The sequence below is a fragment of the Acartia tonsa genome, chromosome 13 (genome assembly GCF_053477335.1).
Source record: "Acartia tonsa isolate MP-2025a chromosome 13, ASM5347733v1, whole genome shotgun sequence".
Classification (NCBI taxonomy): domain Eukaryota; kingdom Metazoa; phylum Arthropoda; class Copepoda; order Calanoida; family Acartiidae; genus Acartia; species Acartia tonsa.
In genome coordinates this window covers 24,510,044-24,533,254 of record NC_137272.1, presented here as the reverse complement: position 1 = coordinate 24,533,254, position 23,211 = coordinate 24,510,044, and the positions used below count along the sequence as shown (strand labels likewise).

General features: G+C 30.5%; 1 protein-coding gene and 1 long non-coding RNA gene across 3 annotated transcripts in view; both read right to left on the bottom strand.

The window, feature by feature from the left end:
• LOC145335008 (bone morphogenetic protein 1-like) overlaps positions 1-22,765 on the bottom strand; it is a 50,635-nt gene extending 27,870 nt beyond the window's left edge. For both annotated transcript variants that reach the window (XM_080180678.1, XM_080180679.1), the window contains exons 1-6: positions 22,661-22,765; positions 4,643-4,757; positions 4,232-4,297; positions 3,855-3,962; positions 1,564-1,614; positions 771-823 (exon numbers count right to left, since the gene is read on the bottom strand). In XM_080180678.1, the coding sequence (XP_080036804.1) occupies positions 771-823; positions 1,564-1,614; positions 3,855-3,962; positions 4,232-4,297; positions 4,643-4,757; positions 22,661-22,751 (484 nt within the window). In that variant the 5' untranslated portion in view covers positions 22,752-22,765. The remainder of the gene's footprint in view (positions 1-770; positions 824-1,563; positions 1,615-3,854; positions 3,963-4,231; positions 4,298-4,642; positions 4,758-22,660) is intronic.
• LOC145335009 (uncharacterized) lies at positions 5,832-9,877 on the bottom strand. Its single transcript, XR_013885115.1, has 3 exons — positions 9,576-9,877; positions 8,635-8,688; positions 5,832-7,955 (listed from the first exon to the last, which is right to left on the bottom strand). It is a non-coding gene; the product is annotated as an uncharacterized LOC145335009 (long non-coding RNA).
• Positions 22,766-23,211: the final 446 nt, after the last annotated feature.

Here is a 23,211-nt window from a genome sequence, read left to right as displayed (position 1 = left end):
TTAAAAAACTTTTTAGTCTTACAATGTAAATATTCATTTCCATATCTAAAACTTTTACACAATAGTTTTTTCTAAAGATATTTTTAAGGTTTTTTTTAAATTTATTAAAATAAACGACTTAGTTTTACTTGCAGAATTAAAAACTTTAAAGAAAAACTACATTGGAACTTTGATTATATATAGGACTAAATTTTAACAGTGTCAGATATCTTGAAGTTTAATTGTTCTAAATTAATTAAGATAAACGATTTAATTTACTTGCAGAATTATAAACTATAAAGAAAAACTACATTGGAACTTTTCATATGTAGGAATAAATTTGAACAATGTAATTGTACAGTGTACAATTATAAAATATTTTTTTTGTATAAATATCATAAAAGTATCTTTTACATAGAAAACATCACTTGTTTAAAATAAATAAATTTCACCCATCAAAAATTATTCAAAAAAGGCGTACTTAGTAAATATGAAATATTTAATTTTGTTGTCATATCTGATAAAATATTTAGTATAAAAAATCGATAACTGTGTGAGTATGTGTGGTGAAGAACTCAGGGACATAGATATTAATAGGATAAGAAACATTTTTACCACCAACCTTGCTAAAAATTAACTAATTTGCTTTTATTTCACATTAAAGAACATGATCATAATTGCTGTAAGTAAAGAAAATTTTATATTTAAAAACAAGATTTTTTGACTCGCTAAAATATTGTAGGCAAATTTTATTTTATAAATCATATCCCAGTCCCTCTGGATTAGCTTACCGTCAGGCAAAAATTCGTAGAATCCAGAAAATCTCAAATCTGTTATGTTTTTCCTAAATATTACATTAATAATGTATATTGATGTTTTTACTTAATAGAATTTCTAAGACTCTCCTTCTGATTTGCTTAATTATACCTTGCTTGATAATAAAAATTTTTGTAGTCATATAAATATTTTGGGATAAACTGCAGTTCACGGTAAAATATTCCTGGTAACGAATATTTACAAAAATCTATGAATTTTAAAGGCTGCTAGCTGCCAAACGGCTGAACGTACAGATCATGCCCGCACACTGTTTTACGCGGCATAAGAAGGCCTACAAATAATCTGAAATAGCCATAAATCAATTATGCATAATTATCTCGCAGTGCAGAGAAATGCGCAAAAAAGACCTATTTTACGCGTTTTTTCTTCAGTGAAGCTTTCCCGGTGCATCATTGGATCTTGGCTATTCCAGATTATTTGAAGGCCTTCTAATGCCGCTTAAAATGGTGTGCTGGTTTGATCTGTACAGTCAGCCGATTGGCAGCAAAAAGCCTTTAAAATTCATAAATTTTTCGAAATATTCGTTACCAGGAATATTTTACCGTGAACTTCAGTTGATCCAATTTTTGTTTAGGTACCCATTGCATCATAAAATTAGATAAATCTCATTTTGATTTGTTCCTCTCATTTTTGTTCCTTTTTTATTGTCTTTGTTTTAGACCACTTGTTACAAAATTCTCAACCTAATTTTAATCATTTGTTAAGTTGAAGCTTTTTTGCTAACTATCAATTTTGAAATTGTCTGACCTGTCAGTAAGAAACACAAGGGATAATGAGTTGTACAGAGAAATCCTCATTCTAAAATGGAGAAACTAGTATTAATTTGTTTAAAATTTTAAATTCATTTGACCAGAACGATTTCTTTAAAAGTAGCTTAGTTTTTACGGAAATAATGGCATATCCTAAATTTATATCCTCTTACCCCTTTCCGCACCTCAGCCGGTCGGAAAATAGGAGCGTTTAACACCCCCCACCTCTATTACCACAGCTCCTATAAGAGCTATAGGGCTAAAAAATTGTACATGTCCCCTGTTTGATAAAAATTTTCCGACTATAAAGGAGTCATTAAGTAAAATTTCATTATTTTGGCATTTTATTTAACAACCTTTGTTTTTAAACGGCTGTTGTTTTCTTAATTTTGAAGCTAGATGATCATTTTTTCAAAGAATATTTATATTTATGTAAATTTTATATTAGAAATCTCAAAACATATGGCAGTTGGCGGTCGGCGGGAAAACGACGGCGGATTAGAAATTTAAAATGTCATGTTAGAAAAGAATATGTTAGAAAAGTCTCTAAGTAAAAAACTGTAGTCTTTTGAAGATTTATGGAGACCAAGAGGATCATACCTGGAACCTGAAATTCATATGAAGATGTACTATTATAGGATATTTTAATTATTTTGGTAACATAAATGCTTTGTTTAAGTCAAAAAATATTCTTGCTCTTTACCTGGATAATCCCCCCCCCCCCTCCCTCCCGATTGTTAAGGGTTAAATGAAGTAGTCGGGCATCAGGAACAATTTGTCTGCTAGTTTCATGGAATCTTTGCAGAGGAGGTTTGTTTTCGTCTCTACCCCTCCTTCCCCACATGAGATTCTCATAAATAAATTAAGATAATTCTAAAATAATCAAAGTTGCCTCATTTGTATTAATTAGTGTAAAAGTTTGTTGTTAGAGTGAAAAAAGATGATTATAGCCTTGAATTTATTCGAAAAGTAATCTGCTAAAGGTAGTAAAGATATAAATGAGAAAAAAATATTCTAAGTTAGTACGTCAGTTAGCTTCATATAAACTAAGATGATTTATTACCTGCATAACTCAAATTATACAACTTTTATTAAATTTTCAAGGCTTCAAAGCATATTCTTTCATAAGATCTAATAAAAAATCTTTTATCTTGGTAGAACATTTATTTTCTATCTAGACTATTTAATCAATTGATAATGGAAAATAAATCTTTGTAAATAAGATTTTAGTAATGAATGAGTATATTTCATCTAAACCTATGACTAGAACAAATGTTGTTAATTCTTAAATTAAACCCAAAATGACATGTAATTCATATTTATCCAATCATTTTATAGACAGCCAGTTCTGTGCATAGGATAATTTCCTATTTTGTTGACTTTGGGGATTAACGATGGACAATAGGAGTACAGAGGAATGTTTTTAAAAAATAGCTTTTTATATTTAATAACAGCCATACAAATCTCGGTTTCCTTTACAGGTTTAACAGCTAAACTGATATATATATATAAAGGTATGAGGTGCTTACCTATGCTTTTAAAGAAACTCTGTATGTAAGTTATGTGAGGCGAATTTCTTGTTAAAACTTTTTTATTTTCTTTTCATTATTGAGTTACGCGAGAACAGCGCAAATTGTTTCCGAGTTAGCAAATAGTAGTAATCAAGAAACAAGAATATTAACATTCATCAGTAACAAAGTTAAGGACAGGCTGGTGGACATATTTCCTTGAAGGATAGACGCTTATTAGTCATAGGAATTTTCATAAAATTTTTAGCAGTCTATATTTTATAACATATGAGAAAAACACATATTTTTACTTGGTGGAAAAAGTAAAAACTTTTTACTTAGATACAAAGAAGTGCTTCTATACATACAAAATGCAGCATTTGTTAATACAAGTTTATATAAAAGTTGTTGTAAGTGTAACTAACACTTAATTTGATAAAAACAATCACCTTTCATTACATTCACTTTAATCTAAGTACAATAATACTAAATACACAATGTAGAAATATCAAGGACAATTGCGTCCAATAGAAACTTTATGAATGCAGTTATAAGTCATGCAACAATTAAAGAAAATAAGGCCTTGATATATATATGAGTGAAAGCGTTACACACAGATACGTTTACTTGATAAGTAGCTTTGCTTTCAAAAACTAATCGAAGTTATTACTGAACAACACAAAAATCTAAATAAGAGAGATACACGAGCTATAAAAATACAATCATACTTTTAGGAAATAGGCGGCTATAGTATAAATTTTGACGGTTAATGTAAAATTACCTGGGTATATTTTGTCCACAAAACCTGCCACCAAAAGGAGTTTCAATCAATGGTTGTTTCTCAGGAGCCATTATCTCAGTAAACAGATCAATATGCTCATGATAACACCTTTAATAAGAAATATCAATAAATATTTGAACTCTCTGTAGCAAATCAAACATGTTGATAAACAATCTGAATTATAAAACTAAACTTAATTGGTATTTCTTCAAATGTAAAATTTTTACAAAATACTAAATATTAATATATTTCTTTAATCCTTTTAAATATTTTAATCGTAATGAACTTTATAACACACATGAATAACAAAATAACTGATAGAATGTATGAGTCGGTGAGGGACAAGGACACTTATACAGAAACTATTTATAACTTACTCTGGTGGAGTTCCTTCAAGATTGAATTCTTCAAATTGAATCATAACTCTCTCATTGGGCAGACCTCTAAACAAATAAAAACAAACTTTACTTCTTTCTTCAAATATGTATTATCTTCTAAAAGTAGATATCCAACAATTGTTTGGAGAAAAATTATATGATAAGCAAAAACCGAGGGGTCTGCGGCCTCGGCTGCATTCTTCTGAGCGCATACAGAAGCATTGTCAGCCGTGTGGCTTACACAAACTCAGCCGTGCGGCTAAAGAGGCTAAGATATAAATCTAAACAATGATTAATAAAGTAAAATTTATAAATGGGTAAAACTCTATCACTGTTAGGAATCTAAAGGGGTAAGACAATTGAAAGTGATAGAAACTCCCATTTAGAAATCACTTTGATATGATAACTTACTTGAAATTATAGGTGCACTGTCTGACATATCCTTCAGGATTTAGAAATACAGGGGCAAGGAAAGTTCCATTCTTTGAGGTCACACTTGACGTTGATATAAAGTGCTGGTCACATGCTAAAACAAAACAAAGATTTATCTGAAGAGAGTTAGATTTTCTTTTATTGTAAATAGATTTAGCACCCTGGATGGTCGATCAAACACAATAATACGTCCAAGGATCCTAACAAACTAAGATTTTTGATTTTATATATGTTTTTTTTTTATTTAAGGGGAACTTAAGGTAAGGGATAGGGTAAGTTGATCCTCCACTTTAAATTTTTAAAAAGTTTGGAATTTATTTTTTGCAATGAGTGATTTCTCCTAGCACCCTGCCTAAAATAGTTATAAATCTTCCCTGATGCTATAAGAAGCTTTGCTGAAAGAAGAACCAGATTGATCCAGTGGTTAGTGAGATCATTCGGTACAGACAAACACACACACATACAAACACTAGGAGACTTCCTAATACTTTTATACAAGGATATGGACTATGGCATAATCTCATTAAATATAGAGGTGCTTCACTTACAACATTATTCCTAATTGTCCCTGGAATCAATATTCCTAAAATTAAGTGAACAGGCTTATTATATCATATATATGAAATGTAATCAAACAAGGATGACAATGCTCCAGAATACATTTTTCTCTGCTGTAAATAGGATAGCAAACCTAAATTATTCGTAACGAATCATATCCACTAAACAATAATCATCATTCATTCTTTGCATTATTTCCTGGAGTACCCTGCGTAAACAGCACAGCATTATGTAATCAATAATAATTAATTATTATGAGACATTTTCACAATAATATCTTCTCTTTGATATTATGAAAAAAATAACGGCATGTGTAAAAAATCATCCTAAATTCGCTCCAAGCCCAGCTAAAGATGCTGACACTCACTTGGCAATTTAAAATTTATCATTTGAGTTAAAATCCGCGCTATAATAAGCCATACTATTCATTGTTGGGTTTCTAAAGGTACATATAGACAAGCGAACGTGTATTAATACCAGGAAACCTAGTAACTGTTGAAGTATCAACACTTCTATGTTTATTAAATGTAAGATTTATGTTTTCATAAATGTAATATTTACATTCGACTCTTATTAAGAACTGTTTGATTCAAAAGAAAATACAAAAACGTTTGTTTATTATAAATATGTATTTTATATTACAAGAATGACTCAATGACTGTACATTAACATATTTTAAAATGGGTAAGGTTAATCATTGATTTCTCAAAGGCTTTTGATACTGTCTTTTACAAACCATGCTTAAAAAAATTAATTCAAATTAGAAATTTAATTTATACAATTCTCACATTTAGTCTTAATTTAGATAACATGTATCTAATCTTCTTTCAGTTGTGGGTAAAAATTATTATTCTGCTCACATGAATTCTAAAGGTTGGTGTATGGGTAATAACCCCTCCAAACTAAATTTTAATTAAATAATAAGACTCCCCGCCCCACACACCCTCCCAAATAAAAAAAAATGGGTAATATCCTCTTAGATAAAAATTTTTAAAATTGAAAAAAAAAGAAGAGAACGCCAAAAAATGGAAGCTCTCATGTTCTATTTAACAATTAAACAATAAATCATTTTTTAAACCATACAAACTTTAAAAAAACAAGTATATTTATTGACAAAATTGGTTTTCAAAAGAAAGGTAATGCAAGTGAACCAAAAATTGTTAATACAGTTTTACATGATATTTAACTTGTTTCAAACAACCCTAATCTAAACAAGATCGAAGCCGGCCATAGAAACGTAGATATTTTTACTTCATATGAAAAATATTAAGTATAACATATGCATATAACAGTAAAAAGAAAGAGAACTATTTTTAATTTTCATTGTTCTCTCTATCCTGGAAAAGAATAAAAGTTGGTCATATATTGTAAAAAGGTTTTTAGTGTATAAGCGTTTAAAAGACAAACCCTAAACTGTCCCAGTTTTGAGCAAGACGATTCCTGTGACGTCATATAAAAAGGGAAGGGGGGAAGAAAATCTCTTCCCTTTTCTCCCATTTCTTTTGAAGAGATTTTCTTCCCCCCTTCCCTTTTTATATGACGTCACAGGAATCGTCTTGCTCAAAACTGGGACAGTTTAGGGTTTGTCTTTTAAACGCTTATACACTAAAAACCTTTTTACAATATATGACCAACTTTTATTCTTTTCCAGGATAGAGAGAACAATGAAAATTAAAAATAGTTCTCTTTCTTTTTACTGTTATATGCATATGTTATACTTAATATTTTTCATATGAAGTAAAAATATCTACGTTTCTATGGCCGGCTTCGATCTCTTCCCTTTTCTCCCATTTCTTTTGAAGAGATTTTCTTCCCCCCTTCCCTTTTTCTTTCCCGAAACGTATATGACGTAACTGGAATCGTCTTGCTCAAAACTGGGACAGTTTGGGGTTTGTCGTTTAAAAGTACAAATACTAAATTTATTTTGTCACTATATTATTAAATAGTATCAAAAATTGGGTAACAAAACGAATTAAACGAATTTTAATCTATATACAATATACACTCTAATAACATTTACTCTAATAGCGGTATACAACATTTCTTGTCATAGGGTCAGTGAGAAAAGTAGATACTTATAGAAATGCTACGTACGCATTTAAAAATCTAATACAAATTTAATTATGTAATGATAAATTATTGATCTACATATTTTGTTCAGTTTGTAATACTATTATGTATTAGAAGTAGACTTTATAAATTTAATTAAATCAACAAAGAACATAAAATGCATAAATATAAAATGTCATCCATTTCATTAACTGCTGGGAAAGTTGTAGCATGTCAATATTTTCTTTTCTTCATTTTCTTTATTTGAATATGACATCATAATATTATAGTTGATAATCATAACTTTATCAGTTTTCTTTTGTGTAACCATCACTTTTGTAATAGCTTGAAAGGTATACATATCTTTTATCAACGATCTTGATACTCTTATTAAATTAGTTTTCCCTATGATCAACATCAACATTATTATGAAATTATTTGCATATCTTTTCTTTTTGTATATTCATAAAATATGTTTAGTTTGCTTCTGAAACCCCTGCTTTGACATTAGTAAAAAGCAGTTTTAGTAATATTTGTGTCATGTTCTTTATGATCTTAGTCAAGACCAGGTCTAGTAATATTGCTGGCATGTCCTCTCTCATCTGCATCTCCAAGAAGAATAATCAGAATTATAAATATCAGAACAATGAACAGAAGGAAGGTTATAATCACTGCAACCATAGCTAACAAAAAAAATCATTTATAATTGAATTCAAAATTCTTAACAAAAATATCTAACTTAATTAATATTGCAAGAATTTATCTCCCTAAACCTTAGGTTCCTCTAAAAGTTAATTAAAAACGGGACAAAAATCTCTAAATTCAATTAATTACTACATCTCTCTTCCATTCGGATTAGAAACTTTTTCTTAGTTTTTGAAAGCTTTCAAGAAAAAGGAACACAATTAAATTTTATCTCTATATGCCGCTGAGTCAGAATTAACCTCTTTAAATATCTTTATTTGGACAAACTAATATGACCATAAAACGATTATGTTATCTAAAATTGTTTCATAAAGCTCTAAAATTTGTGTTTGTATAAGATATTAAAATTAGATCGAAATATAAAATTTTTTTAAGCTAAATAACATGAGCTTGTTTTGGTGTTTTTAGTTGGACATGCACTTACATTAAATTAATGTCAGTTAAAGAATGACATGTTTGAAAACAAAATTGTGTACAAAACACGTTGGGTTTAATAATTTTAATGGTCTTCTGGAAGTGCAGCTACTTTAAAAGACAGTTCTTGTCTTCTTAACCGCGAATTATCTTTGGCCTATCTTCTTATTGGCTATAAATAGATATAAATAATTTTTCTTAATTAGAGCTTTAATTGACTTTCAATGTTAAAATGATAATTTCCTGATGTGGACTCCGTAGCGGTATTTACAGAACTAATATTTTCATTTCTGTCCCACCTTCATAACCATTTAAGACTTTTAAATCTAAATACTACTAAGATTTTTTGTATTTTTATTTTAAATATATATTAATTTTTAATACTTTTCTTATCTTAAACTGATAAGTATGTCAAACTCAGACAAACTCAACTTCAAGGAAAATCTGAATTCTATTTAAAGTTTTGGATTCAATCCAAGACATATTCATCACTTAATTTTCAACTCTTTTAACAATAATCTGAATCATGTTAAAATGAATAGGTAAACCATTGTTAAAAAGATGCACCAAACAATCATATTAGATAAATTATACTTGATGATTGGTACACATAAATACCCCAGAAGAAAGCATCTTTTCATTTCCCCAATAAAACGACTCTTATAGCATTGACAGACAAACAAAATTGTGTAAATGCCTTGCGCATTCGCATAGGTCATGGATATCATCGCCAAAAATTTCAGCTATGGATCTTAAATAAGAGCTGAGAAAATCACATCCCTATTAGCCATACAGACAAAAGGACGAACAGACGGACAAAGTGAGGTATAAAGTTGCTACGCTAAAAATAGGTTCGATTTTGTATCAAATTTGAGATAGTTAAATTTCACCTATTTTGGTCCAATACCGAATATTGTTAAAGTTTTAGATGAAATTTAGATTGTTAAATTAATGATTGTGTCAATTCAGCATCCTGTCAATTTCTAGTTTCAGCTCTCTTCCAGTAAAATTATGTTTTTCATTTCAGATATTTGATTCTTTTCATTAAAATATTTTTAACCAATCTACTTACTTGGCAAATAAAATTATAAAAAAAGAAAGTGCATTAATATTAAATTAGTCTTATTTAATATTATTTACCTAATTAAGAAAAGAATGACTAAAGATAAATGTATAAAAGTCTAACCAAAATTTCCTTGAGCTACTGTTGGAGTTAGTAGAAATCTTATGGACCCTCTGGGAGCCGGAAGATCCCTCCATTCAATAGCTGGGCCATTAACATTACAAAATAACTAAGATTCTATCAGATTTCTTGTCTGATATCACGAGTTATAAAGAATTCAACAACTTTAACGTAACAGAAATTATATCATTTCTTTTTGTCATGTTCTTGTTATGATCTATCACTGTGTATTATGCTGTTCTAAATTTTATTAATCTTTTTTTTGTGATTTGCGTGACTTGTAAACTCTTCTCCGATGTTTAAAAGATTCTGTAAATTTTAATTTAAACATAAAATAATAATATTAAAAATGAAATTGTATAAAAAAATTATTTTTCCCATCAATAATAGTCAAAAGATGTATTTTAATTTGAAAGCTGAAATAGATTGTAAAAGATAAAGTCCATAAGTTCAGATTTTACATAAAAATCTTTAAATAATTGTATGTAATATGTGAACAGATAATTCTTGGAAACTTAATAGAAATATATTAATACATATATATATCAATATTATTTTTGAAAATATTTGTTTGTCCCTGAACAAAAGCTGGACAACTAAAAAGTTCTTACTACCCCTGCACATTTTCATTTTAAGAGAAGTTATGGGACCTCTCTCTACCTCCCCCCTCTCTTCCCTCAAATCAGACTCTCAGAGCTAACACATGAATAGAATCAACAGGATGAGAGGGTAAGATGAGAAGAGAATGAGGATTTTGGCGAATTGATAGAAAGGGAGGGGATGATGGAAAAAAGAATAAAGATGAAGGAAACCAAATCCGAGGTTACCCCTATTTGAAAGAATTGGGGATTAAATGCTATTTTGCAGTTTTATTTAAAATTGTAAACCTGCAAATTGAATTTCCATTAAAACTAGATAATTTGATTAATAGATAAACGAGGATGACAAGACCCGAAGCTTTTAAATGTAAAAGTAAGAACAGCTAAACTACAAGAGGGAACAAAGCAGACATTTTAAGAAATAGTGCTCAGTTGTCATACGAATCTACACACAACATACCAGCCTTTTATCTTTAATAACTTATGAGAAAACTGACCAGAGTTGATGTGCATTACAGACAATTTGACATAGATGTACATGGACGCGTCTGGCAACCGAGTAAATCAGTCAGATAATACCGAAAGACTTTCAGACTAAGTAAAATATTATTTGGTTCCTAAATAGTACAGGGAATATTCACAAAAAATTGGCCGTCTACCTTGAAAAGCAGCAAAAAAATCACGGTTTTTTTCTGAACGACTGAACGACTTACGGACATTTCGAATTATGGAGTAAGTTCTGTGTTTTTTTACATTACACAAATGTAGCCAGGACGTTTGTTTGACTTAAAGTATTTTTGTATTCCCCCCCCCCCCATTCTCTCAGCAGAAATCTTACCTATAAACAAAAATCACACCTCGCTGAATAAATGACTTGCACCATAATGATTACACCCCCTGACCTTAATTTTGCCCGTATTGGTTTAAGTAGAGTATCAAAATTTGCGCTGTGCATGCAACTGACAGATCCAGATAACAATGATAAATTACTTGTTAAATTGAGAATATGAACTTTTTGTTATTTTACATTAACCCATTTGTGCCAAGCGCCTCTTTTATGGACGTATCGAGCTGAAAATTTCAGGGAAGCTTTATTATGGTAAAAATGGAATTCCAATTTTTTTTTCTCTAGTGGCGTCCACAGGAAAGTTGCAAATAAACCCGGTCCGGCCCGAGTAAAGAAACTTTTCGGCATAGGTACCCGTTTTTGTCGGTTTCCCCCGGTATTAAAACCCGTTTTTTTTAAATACCCGGTTATTTGGCCCTAAAAACTTAAAATGTAATTTTTGAACGTCCAAAGTGAGTTGTAGAGTAGCTAATACTACGATATGATCCGTAAATGAAAACTACATAACCTCATGTAATTTATAGAGCTACAAGTAAGATACAAAACGATTTATATCACATTTAAGATTTTGGCTATAGGTACTACCCCTTTTCGGTTAATAAAACCCATTTTTGTTGTTGTTAGCGCCTTTTTTCTTTTGTTGTCAGAGAACGCGTGCGATGTGAGATGCATGTTGTTTGTTGTGAAAGAATAATGCCTGTATGATAAAACTCACCTGTAAAACTGTCCTGCTTGCACGGATAATTGACGGTAATGACTATTTCATGCGTGATGAATATAGGGCTTTAACCATAGAATATTTCAATTCCAGTAAAGAAAAAGCAAATTATTTTCTTCTATTTGTTTAATAAAGACTAATCATACCTATGTAATAATTTGACCGCATGTTGAAATAGGGAATGTTTGGCCTATTGTTTGTAGTTCTATATTTAGCTGTGTACCTGTGAGCTAAGCCAGCTTATTTTATGACCACTAATTTGACTGCTACCAGAAAAAGGGGGAACACAGGTTACCCAACGCCCCCTTTCACCACAAAGGCTCTAGCTACTTATAAAAGCGGGAAGTTTGTAAATATTTTACTCAACACACTAAATCGTTACAATTTTCATGAGAAATACGCATTTTATAAGGCATACAAAACGCTCTAATTTTCGTTCTATTTAACGTAATTTTGTAATTTTTTTTGCTGGTTATTTCATTTTACATATACTTTTATCATTTTATCAAAAAAAAATTTATCTTTTTTCATCATTTTTTGGAGAAATTAATGCTTAAACTAAGGGTATCTTTAAACTGTTTTTAACCTATTTTTAAAACATATATCAAAAATATACTATGACACCAGTAGAATTAAACTGCAGAGCCTAAATTTGAATTAAGTCCCCAATAAACTTTTTTGAGGGGATTTAAAAATTAATTTTACTGTTGCTGTGGTCATTTTTGATCAGAGCAAAAGGTCTTTTTTTATTTGGGTAAAATTCGTAGCTTTTAGAGTGTTTTGCTTCATATATATAGTATTCTGGTATAGAGTAAAATTAGGCCTTTTGATTTCATCTAAATTAATTCATTAAAAACTTAATTCTTTACAATATATCAATGAATTAACTTTATCGTGCTTGTTTTCCATCACTTATTTAAACTTGGCTGTAAAGGGTTAAAAAGTGAAAGATGACAACAAACGTTTACGCAATACAACAAATTTTTTTTTGTCACATATACAAATATGATAAAATATAAGATTATTCAAACTTATTTTTTTAAATATTTTTAAAAAGCATGTATCTTTTATGTGTATAGTTTTCATTCTTTTCATTTTAATTAAATAAAAATTATTTAACTACATTGGAAATAAGTCACTTTGTGAAAACACTCTTTTTTGAATTGTAAAAAACTGAAATGAAACAAGGCTTCTAATTGGTTCAGACTTCAGAATAATATGTTTTATTTTAATGTTAAATTTCTTCTTTATAAATTATTGTTTTATAAAAAAATTAATTGCATCGAACAGAGTAGAGTTTTTATTATTGTATTGATATAATCTGAATCACATCAAATTGTTCTGTAATAAACAATTTAACCCCAAACTAAAAAATGCTTTTGCTTCCATCAAAATGATCACAGCAACATATAAAATTGATTTTTAAATCCCCCAAAAAAAGTTTATTGGGGACTTAATTCAAATTTGGGCTCTGCAGTCTGATTCTACTGGTGTCATAGTATATTTTTGATATATGATAAAAAAAATAGGTTAAAAACAGTTTAAACGCAAAATTGACGCACTTAGAATTAAAACTGCGTATTGAGTACAAAGGGGGGATAATTTCAAGACATGCATGTTCCAAAGATATCTTTTTTTCCATAAAATTTTAATGTTTAGTCCACCAGAGATTACCCTGAAAATCATATATCAATTTAGGAAGATAATTTTTGTAGAATAGTTACTGAATTTTCAACTTTATGTACTCTAAAAGTATAGTTAAGATCAAAGGCGTGCAAAAGGTTGGTAAAGGGGTTGTTTACACCACCCTTGTAAACTAAAGGGGGATGGATACACCTCCCTAGGTGTCCAATCATGTCCACCCTCTTGACAAGAGCCTACACCCTCAGATACAACCCTCTATAAATTCCAAGGGGGTATAAAGGAAATAAATTTACACCCCTTAAAATAAAGTGGGGTTGGGGGTGTTTAAGGAGGGTGTATTTAAGCAAGTCACTGATTCAGATAATTCTATGCTTTCTATTTTTAGGTAAATTAATTACCAGACTTTACTAAAAAAATCTTGCAATATTCTGTACAACTGTACTGTACAACTTTTAATTAGTAAATTGAGACATGAGGAAACTCTCATACATATGTAGGGGGGGGGGGGGAGTTAATGCAACCATCCCATAATCAATTAATCCAAATTTTGTTATGAAAATTGGCATGTGTAGTCCTTAGTAGGTCTGTTTTTCAAAATTTAACAAAAAGTTAAGCTTAAGGGGAGGGGGGGGGGGGTTAAGGCAACCATCATGTAATCAATGCACAAATGGCACCTAGAATTCGAATTTCATTAGGGATAGGTTTTAAGGGGTGTTGAGCTGAAAAATACTACCAAAAATAGTGGCAGCTGGGTAATGGCTTACAAGGATATAAAAATTGAATATTTCCATGGAATTAAACTTTTCTTAATTAACATTATAACTTTATGTCATGGACAAGGACATATTACTAAAAACACTTTTTTAATTTCTAGATTTCGCTGTCATAACAGCTGAAAACTGCCAAAAATGGCTGAGAACAGCTGTCAACAGCCAAAAGTATATATTGTAGATTAAATCATCCCACCATGAAAAAATTTTGAAAAAATTTTTTCCCCCAGTAAAAATGTGGTTGATTTAAGCAAAAAAATGACCCATGCTAAATATTTTTTTCTGTGATGCAATAATTGTGACCTTACGAGCACTTCAAAGTTTTTGAAATCTGCAAAAAGAATGTTTTTTTGGTTCTTTTGTGTGATCTCAATTTTAAAGATTTTTACAAAATTTCTATTCTAGTATGTAAATATAAACCTGAAATTTACCAAAAAAATGGAGCAGTCTCAATAATAACATATGAAGGTGTAGCAAGAAATCTGCAAAGTCAAATTCCATTTTTGTAGTTTTTCTTACCTAACTTAAAAAAAAAATTTAATTTTGTTTTTCTTTTAGATGCAGTAACTACTGGACCAGGTAGTTTAAAAATTTTAGCTCAATATATATCAATTTTGCCCGCCTTCCAGCACCAAACCCCCCTTTATTGATAAGAAGACCATTAATTTTATTTTATTAATTTTTGAAATACCACAAAAAAATTCATTTGGCAGCTTGCTAATGGCCGCAGCTCAGCTGGGAGCGGCCAAGAGTAGAATGGGTAGATAGGGCTTGTGACGTGTCTCTAGGTAGGTTTTTAACAGTCTGTGTAACAGCCCCAGCTGCCAAATGGATGGACCCCCACTATTTATAGTAGTATTTTTGAGCTCAGTACCAATAAAAACCTACCCCTAGACATGTTACAAGCCCTATATACTCTTCATACTCTTAGCCGCTCCCAGCCATTTTCAGCCAGTTCTAGCAGCTGGTACAAGAAATTTTAAAAATGGATATTTAAAGCAAAAATATGTTTCAAAAAGTTGATTCCTATGCAATTAATGATAGTTTCGCCCTGAATATAGCCCAAAAACAACTAAATGACTGAGCCGCCAGCTGTTAGCCATCACTTTTGCAACTTTTTGTTCCATTTTGGGAAAATAGATGTACCAAGGATTACTCATGCCAAGTTTTGTAACAAAATTCGAATTCTAAGTGCAATTTGTGCATTGATTACGAGATGGTTGCATTAAGCCCCCCCCCCCCCCCCTCAAACTTGAGTTAATTCCTTTAATGATCTTGATGGATACATGTTTATTACTTTTAATATATTTTACAATAGTTTTTAAAGTTAATGTTGGGAGGGAGATACATCCCAATCCTCTTTTATAAAAAAAATTTTAAGATGTAATAAATTTCTTATGTAAAGTAGGTTTGGTAAAATCCTAATAAAATCACCATTGATTTTAGTTAAAGGGGGCTGTTAAAAGTCATAAGTGGGGTGTCAAAAAATTTTGCTGTTAATAAATTAAAGGAAGCCTGCAAGAAATAACATGCTTTAACTGCTGAAAGACTGCCACAAGTAGACCAAATACCCCAAATTTGAAGCCTTCAGCTTCTATAACAAAAAAGTTCTAGGCATTTTAAAATGACATTTTATGTACCTAAAAATTTTGAAAGAATTGCAATGCTCATGTTGAAAACTTTGAAATTAAACTACGTAGCCTAGAAACAAAATTATAAGCTTATTTTTGTCATAAATTTAGGTTTCCAGTAACCATTTTTATAGTCAAAATCATTAAAAAAATTATGTTTTACTTGCGTTGTACTGAATGTACTGTAGACAATCAGAAGGCTGAATCAGCTTAACAACCAATCACAGCTAAGCTTGTATTAGTTTACCCCTTTGTTTGCGCTATGATTTTCGTTTTAAAATGCATGCTATATCGAATTTTTTTCATAGATTTTGACTATGAAATGTGGTGTTTTTATTGTAAAAATGTAATCAGTTACAGGCAATCTAAGTTTCTGACAAAGATAAGGTTATAATTTTGTGTCTAGGCGAAGTAATTTAATATTGTTTTTTCTTTTATGAGCATTGGAAATCTTTCAAAAATTCCATTGTACATAAAATGCTATTTTGAAATGCCTAGAACTTTTTTGTTATTGAAGCTGAAGGCTTTAAATTTGGGGTATTGGGTCTTCTTGTGGCAGTCTTTCAGCAGTTAAAGCGTGTTATTTCTTGCAGGCGTCCTTTAATGGAATATAACCTGATATTATAAATTTGAAACATATTTTTGATGTACAAAGAGAATAAAGGAACATGTATTACACTTTTCTTCATAGAAGAAATTGAATCATTTTTTATTTGTTTTTTTCAACACAAGGTTATTTGTGTATCTCTTGGTACAAGATACCACCATATTATTAGTTAAATCTAATTTTTTATAAATTAAGTGAATAAGTCTGTTAGACCAAGGGTAGAAACTAAGTAGATAGACAGACAGACGGGCAAGAAGAATTATCAAAGTTTTACTAAAATAGACAATCAATTAGATAAAATCCAAAAGAGAACCTGTGAATGATCAGACAGACAGAGGGACAGGTAAATAGTAACAGAGAGTCTTTGAGGCATTAACAAATTACAATTAGGCTAGGCTAGATGATTCATTGAAATCCAAAAGAGAGGCAGTTAGACAGATAGACAGACAAGTGGTGGGACAGACAGACAAATGGGTATTGCCTAAAACAGTTTGGCTGCTATATGAATCATTAAAACCCACCGTAGAAAAGAAATTTACATTAGTTTCTTATTTCGATACTCAACGCCCCTCCCCCACTGAAAGGGGTTTATTATTTCTTAATATCAATAAGTGACTTTTCAGCTTAATAAAATTGAATGTACTTTTTATTTCATCAATTTATCTTAAATAGAATGAAAGTTATAATCATTTTATTGTCTACAAGATATATGCTTTGAGTAAAAATCAACATAATTGTCAGTAAAAACGTCATATTTATGCATATTTACACAGTAAATAAATTTTAAAATTGTATTTTACTGTAATGAATAACTTAAGGGGGTTGTATGAAATATCAAAAACCTAAAAAAACCTAATTTGGTTAAATTAGTCCAAGTAATGATTGATTTAGTACAGTACGTATAAATAAGTTGTCAATTTCCTACCAGAGTCCTTGTGTCACCAGCCTGGTCTTTCCCTCTACCTTCACCCCTTTTGGACACTGCCCCAGACAGGTGAACTGAGCTTTTTTTCCGTCCTAGGGGGCAAAAATCCCTTCAGATGGAAAGCAAGCTGTGAATTCCAGCCTGGATTCCCTAAGTGAAGTTCTACCTAGCCCAGTAGAGCAGCAATGGTCAATCCCATCTGCTATTAGTGACTGGCCACCTCCAGCCATGAACCAGACCAGATGTGCAGAAAGATGTCAGTGTACCACCCCCCAGGAGAACAAGAAGCCCTGTTAGACCACGCCTCCACCAGGATTCAGTAGATGAAAACCTGCCTGTTCCAGGAGAAAAATTGCCACCATTACCCCCAGCTGACAGTGAGTGGACGCTCCTAGCTGGACATCCCGTCCAAGACCCAGCAGAGGAGAACCTGTCTGCCAGAGAAGATCTACCAGTACCTCCGCCCCCAGCTAAACATGTGTGGACCCCAGAGAGTACTTCCCAAGATCCAGCTGATTCGGTGAAACCTGTCACACACCACCAGTCAGCACCTGAGTGTCCGCAGCTGCTGAGGGGAGGTTGTTGTAGTGCGTGACCAACAAGAGGGGTATGGAAAGCACTCCTTAGTTATTAGAAATGTTTGGCCTATTGTTTGCAGTTCTATATTTAGCTGTGTACCTGTGAGCTAAGCCAGCTTATTTTATGACCACTAATCTGACTGCTACCAGGGAGAGGGGGAACACAGGTTCACCCACACTCCTTCTACCAGCCTGGCCTTCCCCTATACCTTCACCCTCTTGGACACTGCCCCAGACAGGTGAACTAAGAGAAGCACCACCTGCTAAATCTATTTATAGTCTATAGCCCTGTTTACAAAAGACAAAGTTCGACCTTTGGAAATTTTAGGTTGATCTATAGAAGCTTTAGGTTGACCGATTTTATAAAGGTATATGTGGGTTGTACTTGTTTAGGTTGACCTACAGAAAAAATCGGACGACCTTTAATAGTTATTTGTGAATTGGGCATATAGTTTATAGAAGCCTACCATCTACCTAACCCTTATAATATTTTTGCATATAAACTGAATAATTTGTCAATTTAAGTGAGTAAATAAAATGCTGCCAAAATGATAACAACAACTGTTAATCATTACCCCTGTTATTATCAGTAGCTACGTTCGGGTGCCCTATACTACAGTATAATTCCTCAAGAAATATTTTACAAATATATAAAAACAAAATTTTTTTCTGGAAACTTATGCCTTTTTTAAACAAACAAAAAATACTGTCTGTGTGAGTAAAGACAAACCTCAAATATATATAGAAATAAAATTCTGAAACGTAAAGGCTAAAAAGTTTAAAGGGCGAATATAGGTTTGATATGATATGAGCTTATATGAAAAGTGCCATTTCATACTTTTAGAATATCTATGCCAAATTTAAAAATTCAAAAAAATCCTTAAGTAGATTTTGCAATTTTCTGTTTCAATTGAACATATGATAAATGAGATTGACGACAAACGGTTTATTTTAGCCCTTTACAAGACTTTTTTTTACTATTTTGCTTAAGTTTGATTGATTATTACAATGACACGCATCTTAAATGATAATTTAAATGTTTATTATTTTAGATTATATACTCTTTAATTCAATTTTTAAAAATCGTAAAAATAATTTGCGTATAAGTGCGCCAATAGTTTTGACTAGGGTAAATAATACGTCTTAAAGTTTATTTTCTGTACAAAGATCATTGGTTAATTCTGGAAAATATAAAAACCCTCAAGTACGCCATTTTAACACACACACACGAACCTTAAATAAACAGGGATTTGAAAACATTCTTCCTCCAAGAAAATTTTATCGATAATTTTTTTTAACTTTTTACATTATTTGATGTTTTTTAAAACTTTTAAATATCTTACTTTATATAATTTGTATGAAGGTAGAAGATGGGTATATTTACCCCTGATTAATTGGTTTTCACGTTATTACGACTATCCTTTAACGAAAGCTTTTTAATTCAACCTTGCTACGAAGCCTTGTGTGATGCTAGGGTGTTTGAGTTCTTAGGGAACCACACTAATTACATAATATTATCTTGAGTTAGACAGGTTTTAAGCTATAAACAGACTTATACAATTAGATATGTCAATATCTTTAAGTTATTTATAATCTATATAATGGCACCTTTGAAATAAGCTCATATTATATCAAACCTATATTCGCCCTTTAATATTAATATATAGTTATCTTTCCATCTAAAATTACCTCAAGATGAATAAAAAAAAGTCCTGAGCTCGATCTTTAAATCGTTTATAGGTGATTTAAACCGGGGCGATTCATTTGGCGCACCATCAAATTATTAATATCAATCTTTAAATCGAATTTGCATGGGTGATTTGAATCGGGCAGTGGCGCGGGCCCGGCGCGCCAATGCCACTCACTCACCGGTTTAAATCGGGGTGATTTATTTAATAAATAAATATTTTTTTTTAATTACTTTAATATTTTATTGCAAAACTATCGTGAAAACATTTTTATAGTTATTTTTAAAATAAATTATATATTAATATTTTATATAAAATACTATACTGACACGGTATTTTATATAAAATACCTTACTGACACTGCTTAAGTAATAAAGTTGTACTGGCGCGGATCGATATTTTAGTGAGTGCGCAAGCGATTTAACAACACCGCACCGAAAATCTTTTAAAAATCAGGTGCGCTGTGGCTTACCACCAGCGCGCCTACGGTTTACCTCTGAATCGCCCCGATTCAGCGCGGCATAAAAACGATTTAAAGATCAAGCGCTGGTAAAATTTTCAAACTCTCCACAATATTTACGACATGAAATCTCATTAATAGACTGAACTATTTATTGACAATTCAAGATTGAATTTTCTTGACTCCATAATTTATAGGCAAAACTTTTATGACCAAAGAATAGGTAGATAATTTCTTTCCGACGGATTTAGAAGACAACAGGACAATTAAAAAACAATCATTTTATAAACATATAATTTCATATACATGAAATTTCTGAATAGCAGGTCACGGCAGCCATAAGTCTCAAGGAAATCAACCTTTCACAATTTTAAAAATCACCTGAGGCAAATATCAGATGGTTTTAAGCCCAAATATTTATAAAGTGGTAAATTTTTCATTTTCTTTAGCTAAAATTATCCCATCAATTTCAAACTTAGATGTTGATATCTGTATGCAGACAGTGTAGCTCTGTATTCATCACAAGGAAGTCCTTATATATACATAACAATTTTTACATTTTTTTGAATATGATATAATTATCCAATTCACTTTAGTTTTAAAATATTAATTCCTTGACAAATAGACCCTATGTTATAAGCGATTAATATCTTAATAATGTATATACTAGAGTTGGGCTCGATATAATTATCTCGATATTGGCTAGGTTTATTCCATGTTTTATTTACTTTCTTTTGAAATTCTGACTTATAACCCTATTCTTCCATTATCTTCTCCCTGACGATTTCTTTCTTTAAACTATTTTAGGATCTTAATATTTTAAATTATCGTCCTGAAAGGGTTAAAATGTTTAGTTAACTGTTAAATTTTAGTTCAATATCTAACCACATTACACACGTATCACTAGTATCAAATTATTTTAAAACTAAGTTTTCTTTTATTTACTACAGCATGACCCTCAAAAAAGTATTTTTAAGCATCTGCAGCCCTTATTTCTCAATGAATTATAAAAAAATGCATATGCCCTTGTTCTCCATAGTATTCCACATAAGTAGATATAAAAATATTTTTTTTACCTCCATTAACACCGGAGATTTTTAGAGCTAAAGTTTTGAAAAAGTGACTGAGAAAAAGAATTTTTTTTTGTTTCTCTTATTTTTTGGATGGTTATATTATGTTTTTCTGGCAACTGAATAATGAGACACAAAGAAAAACAAGTTAACTAATTATTTCTTTTTTATTCCACCAAAAAATATAAATTTTTAATGGCAAAAAATACTACTGAATGAATTGATTATTTGCAAATTTTAGGTTATTTATTAACCCTTATTTGAGAAAAGGATTAATTATGACAGTTGCTCCGCCTACTTTTCTGACATCTCAATAATTTAATAGGGGGTTAATTAAGCTTTTTAGACAAAAAAATCATTATGTTTTAATTTTATTTTCTTTATAACTTTTTTGTTATTAAATTTAGGATTATGAAACAAAAACAATTTTCCTGCTATATTCATAAAGATTTATTTGGTTTTTTAATCTTAAAAAATTTTGCCTAATAAGTAAGTTTTTCAAAATATCATTAAACTAAAAAGACTCAAAAAATATGTGTAAAAAAATGCTTTTTACTCAAAAACTAAATTTTTTATTTCATTTTTGTATAAAGTTTCTGCTAGTAACAAAAATAAAAGGATTTCTACCTTAATTTTGCTAAAAAAGTCGTTTCATGTTAAAAGTTACTTTTTCCTCAGTCACTTTTTCAAAACTTTAGCTCTAAAAATCTCCGGTGTTAATGGAGGTAAAAAAAATATTTTTATATCTACTTATGTGGAATACTATGGAGAACAAGGACATATGCATTTTTTTATAATTCATTGAGAAATAAGGGCTGCAGATGCTTAAAAATACTTTTTTGAGGGTCATGCTGTATATAATATTATAAATTAAAATATTCTGTTTTATGGATAGAAATTTAATACTTCAATATAATTCAAATAGCAACATAAAATAAAAAAAATGAATTTATTCTTCATACAGTAAAATAATGGGTCCTATTGTTCTGGTCAATGAGAGTTTATTACGAATTATTGGAGCACTATGAGTTTTAAACATTTATTGCTTGGAAAACTTGAGCTCATATATAGACATTTATTTCCTTTATAGATCTGTCATGGATCTTGATGCAATAATTGAGGCTGTTTTGTACATGTTAAAAATTGGAAGATTTCATTAAACAAAAGTTCTCGCAAATATAAGTATTAAATGATGAAAAGTCGAGTTGTTTAACTCTACATTTGTTAATATTTGTTCATGTCCGTCTGATATGATGAGCTTTGTTTTTATGAATGTTATCATTAATGTTACCCAGACTAATACATCAATCTTGTCGATGTTTTTGAAATGGACAATACCACTTTTTTATTTTGATTTGGTTAGTATTGAGAGCCCTGCAACTTTTCTTGTCCCCAATCCCCTATTTTAAAAAGTTGAGCTGATAATCTTCTTTAAAATTAAATTATTGTATGGTTTTTTATTTTGCAGTTTTCTAATGATTATACAGTGACGAACAGACAAAATCTGCTAATAGTCTATATTGTATAGGATATAATTATTGATCTACTCACCACTCTCAACATCTTGGGTTCTGACAAATAAAGCAGATGAAAAAGTAATCACAAGGAAGACGACTTTTGTTAACACCATTTTGGCACACATTTTATTTACACAAACATTCTGAAAAAGACCAATTTAATAAGGAGAGAAAAATATCACAAAAGAACTAAAAAAGGATAGTAGAAAATTTTAACTAAATGCGCTTAATAAATATTTAAATTTGATTAAATAGGAGTTGAACTGAAATATGAATCGGAAAACTTTAAGATTATATATAGCAGTGATTTTACAAATCTATTTCCAATATAAGATTTAAAAATAAATATTTATAGGATACCACATTTTTTTATTTCACCCACCTAATTAATTAAAACCAGAAAATAGACATAATATATTATTGACGACGACATTAGTTATGAGCGTTGCTTTTGATTACATCCAATCTTTATAATAAAGTAACAGTATGTTTATGTGTTTGTCCGTGTGTCTGTATGTTTGTACCGAGGGATCTCGCTAACCGCTGACCCGATTGGGTTCTCCTTAATAGAGTAGCTTCTCCTAG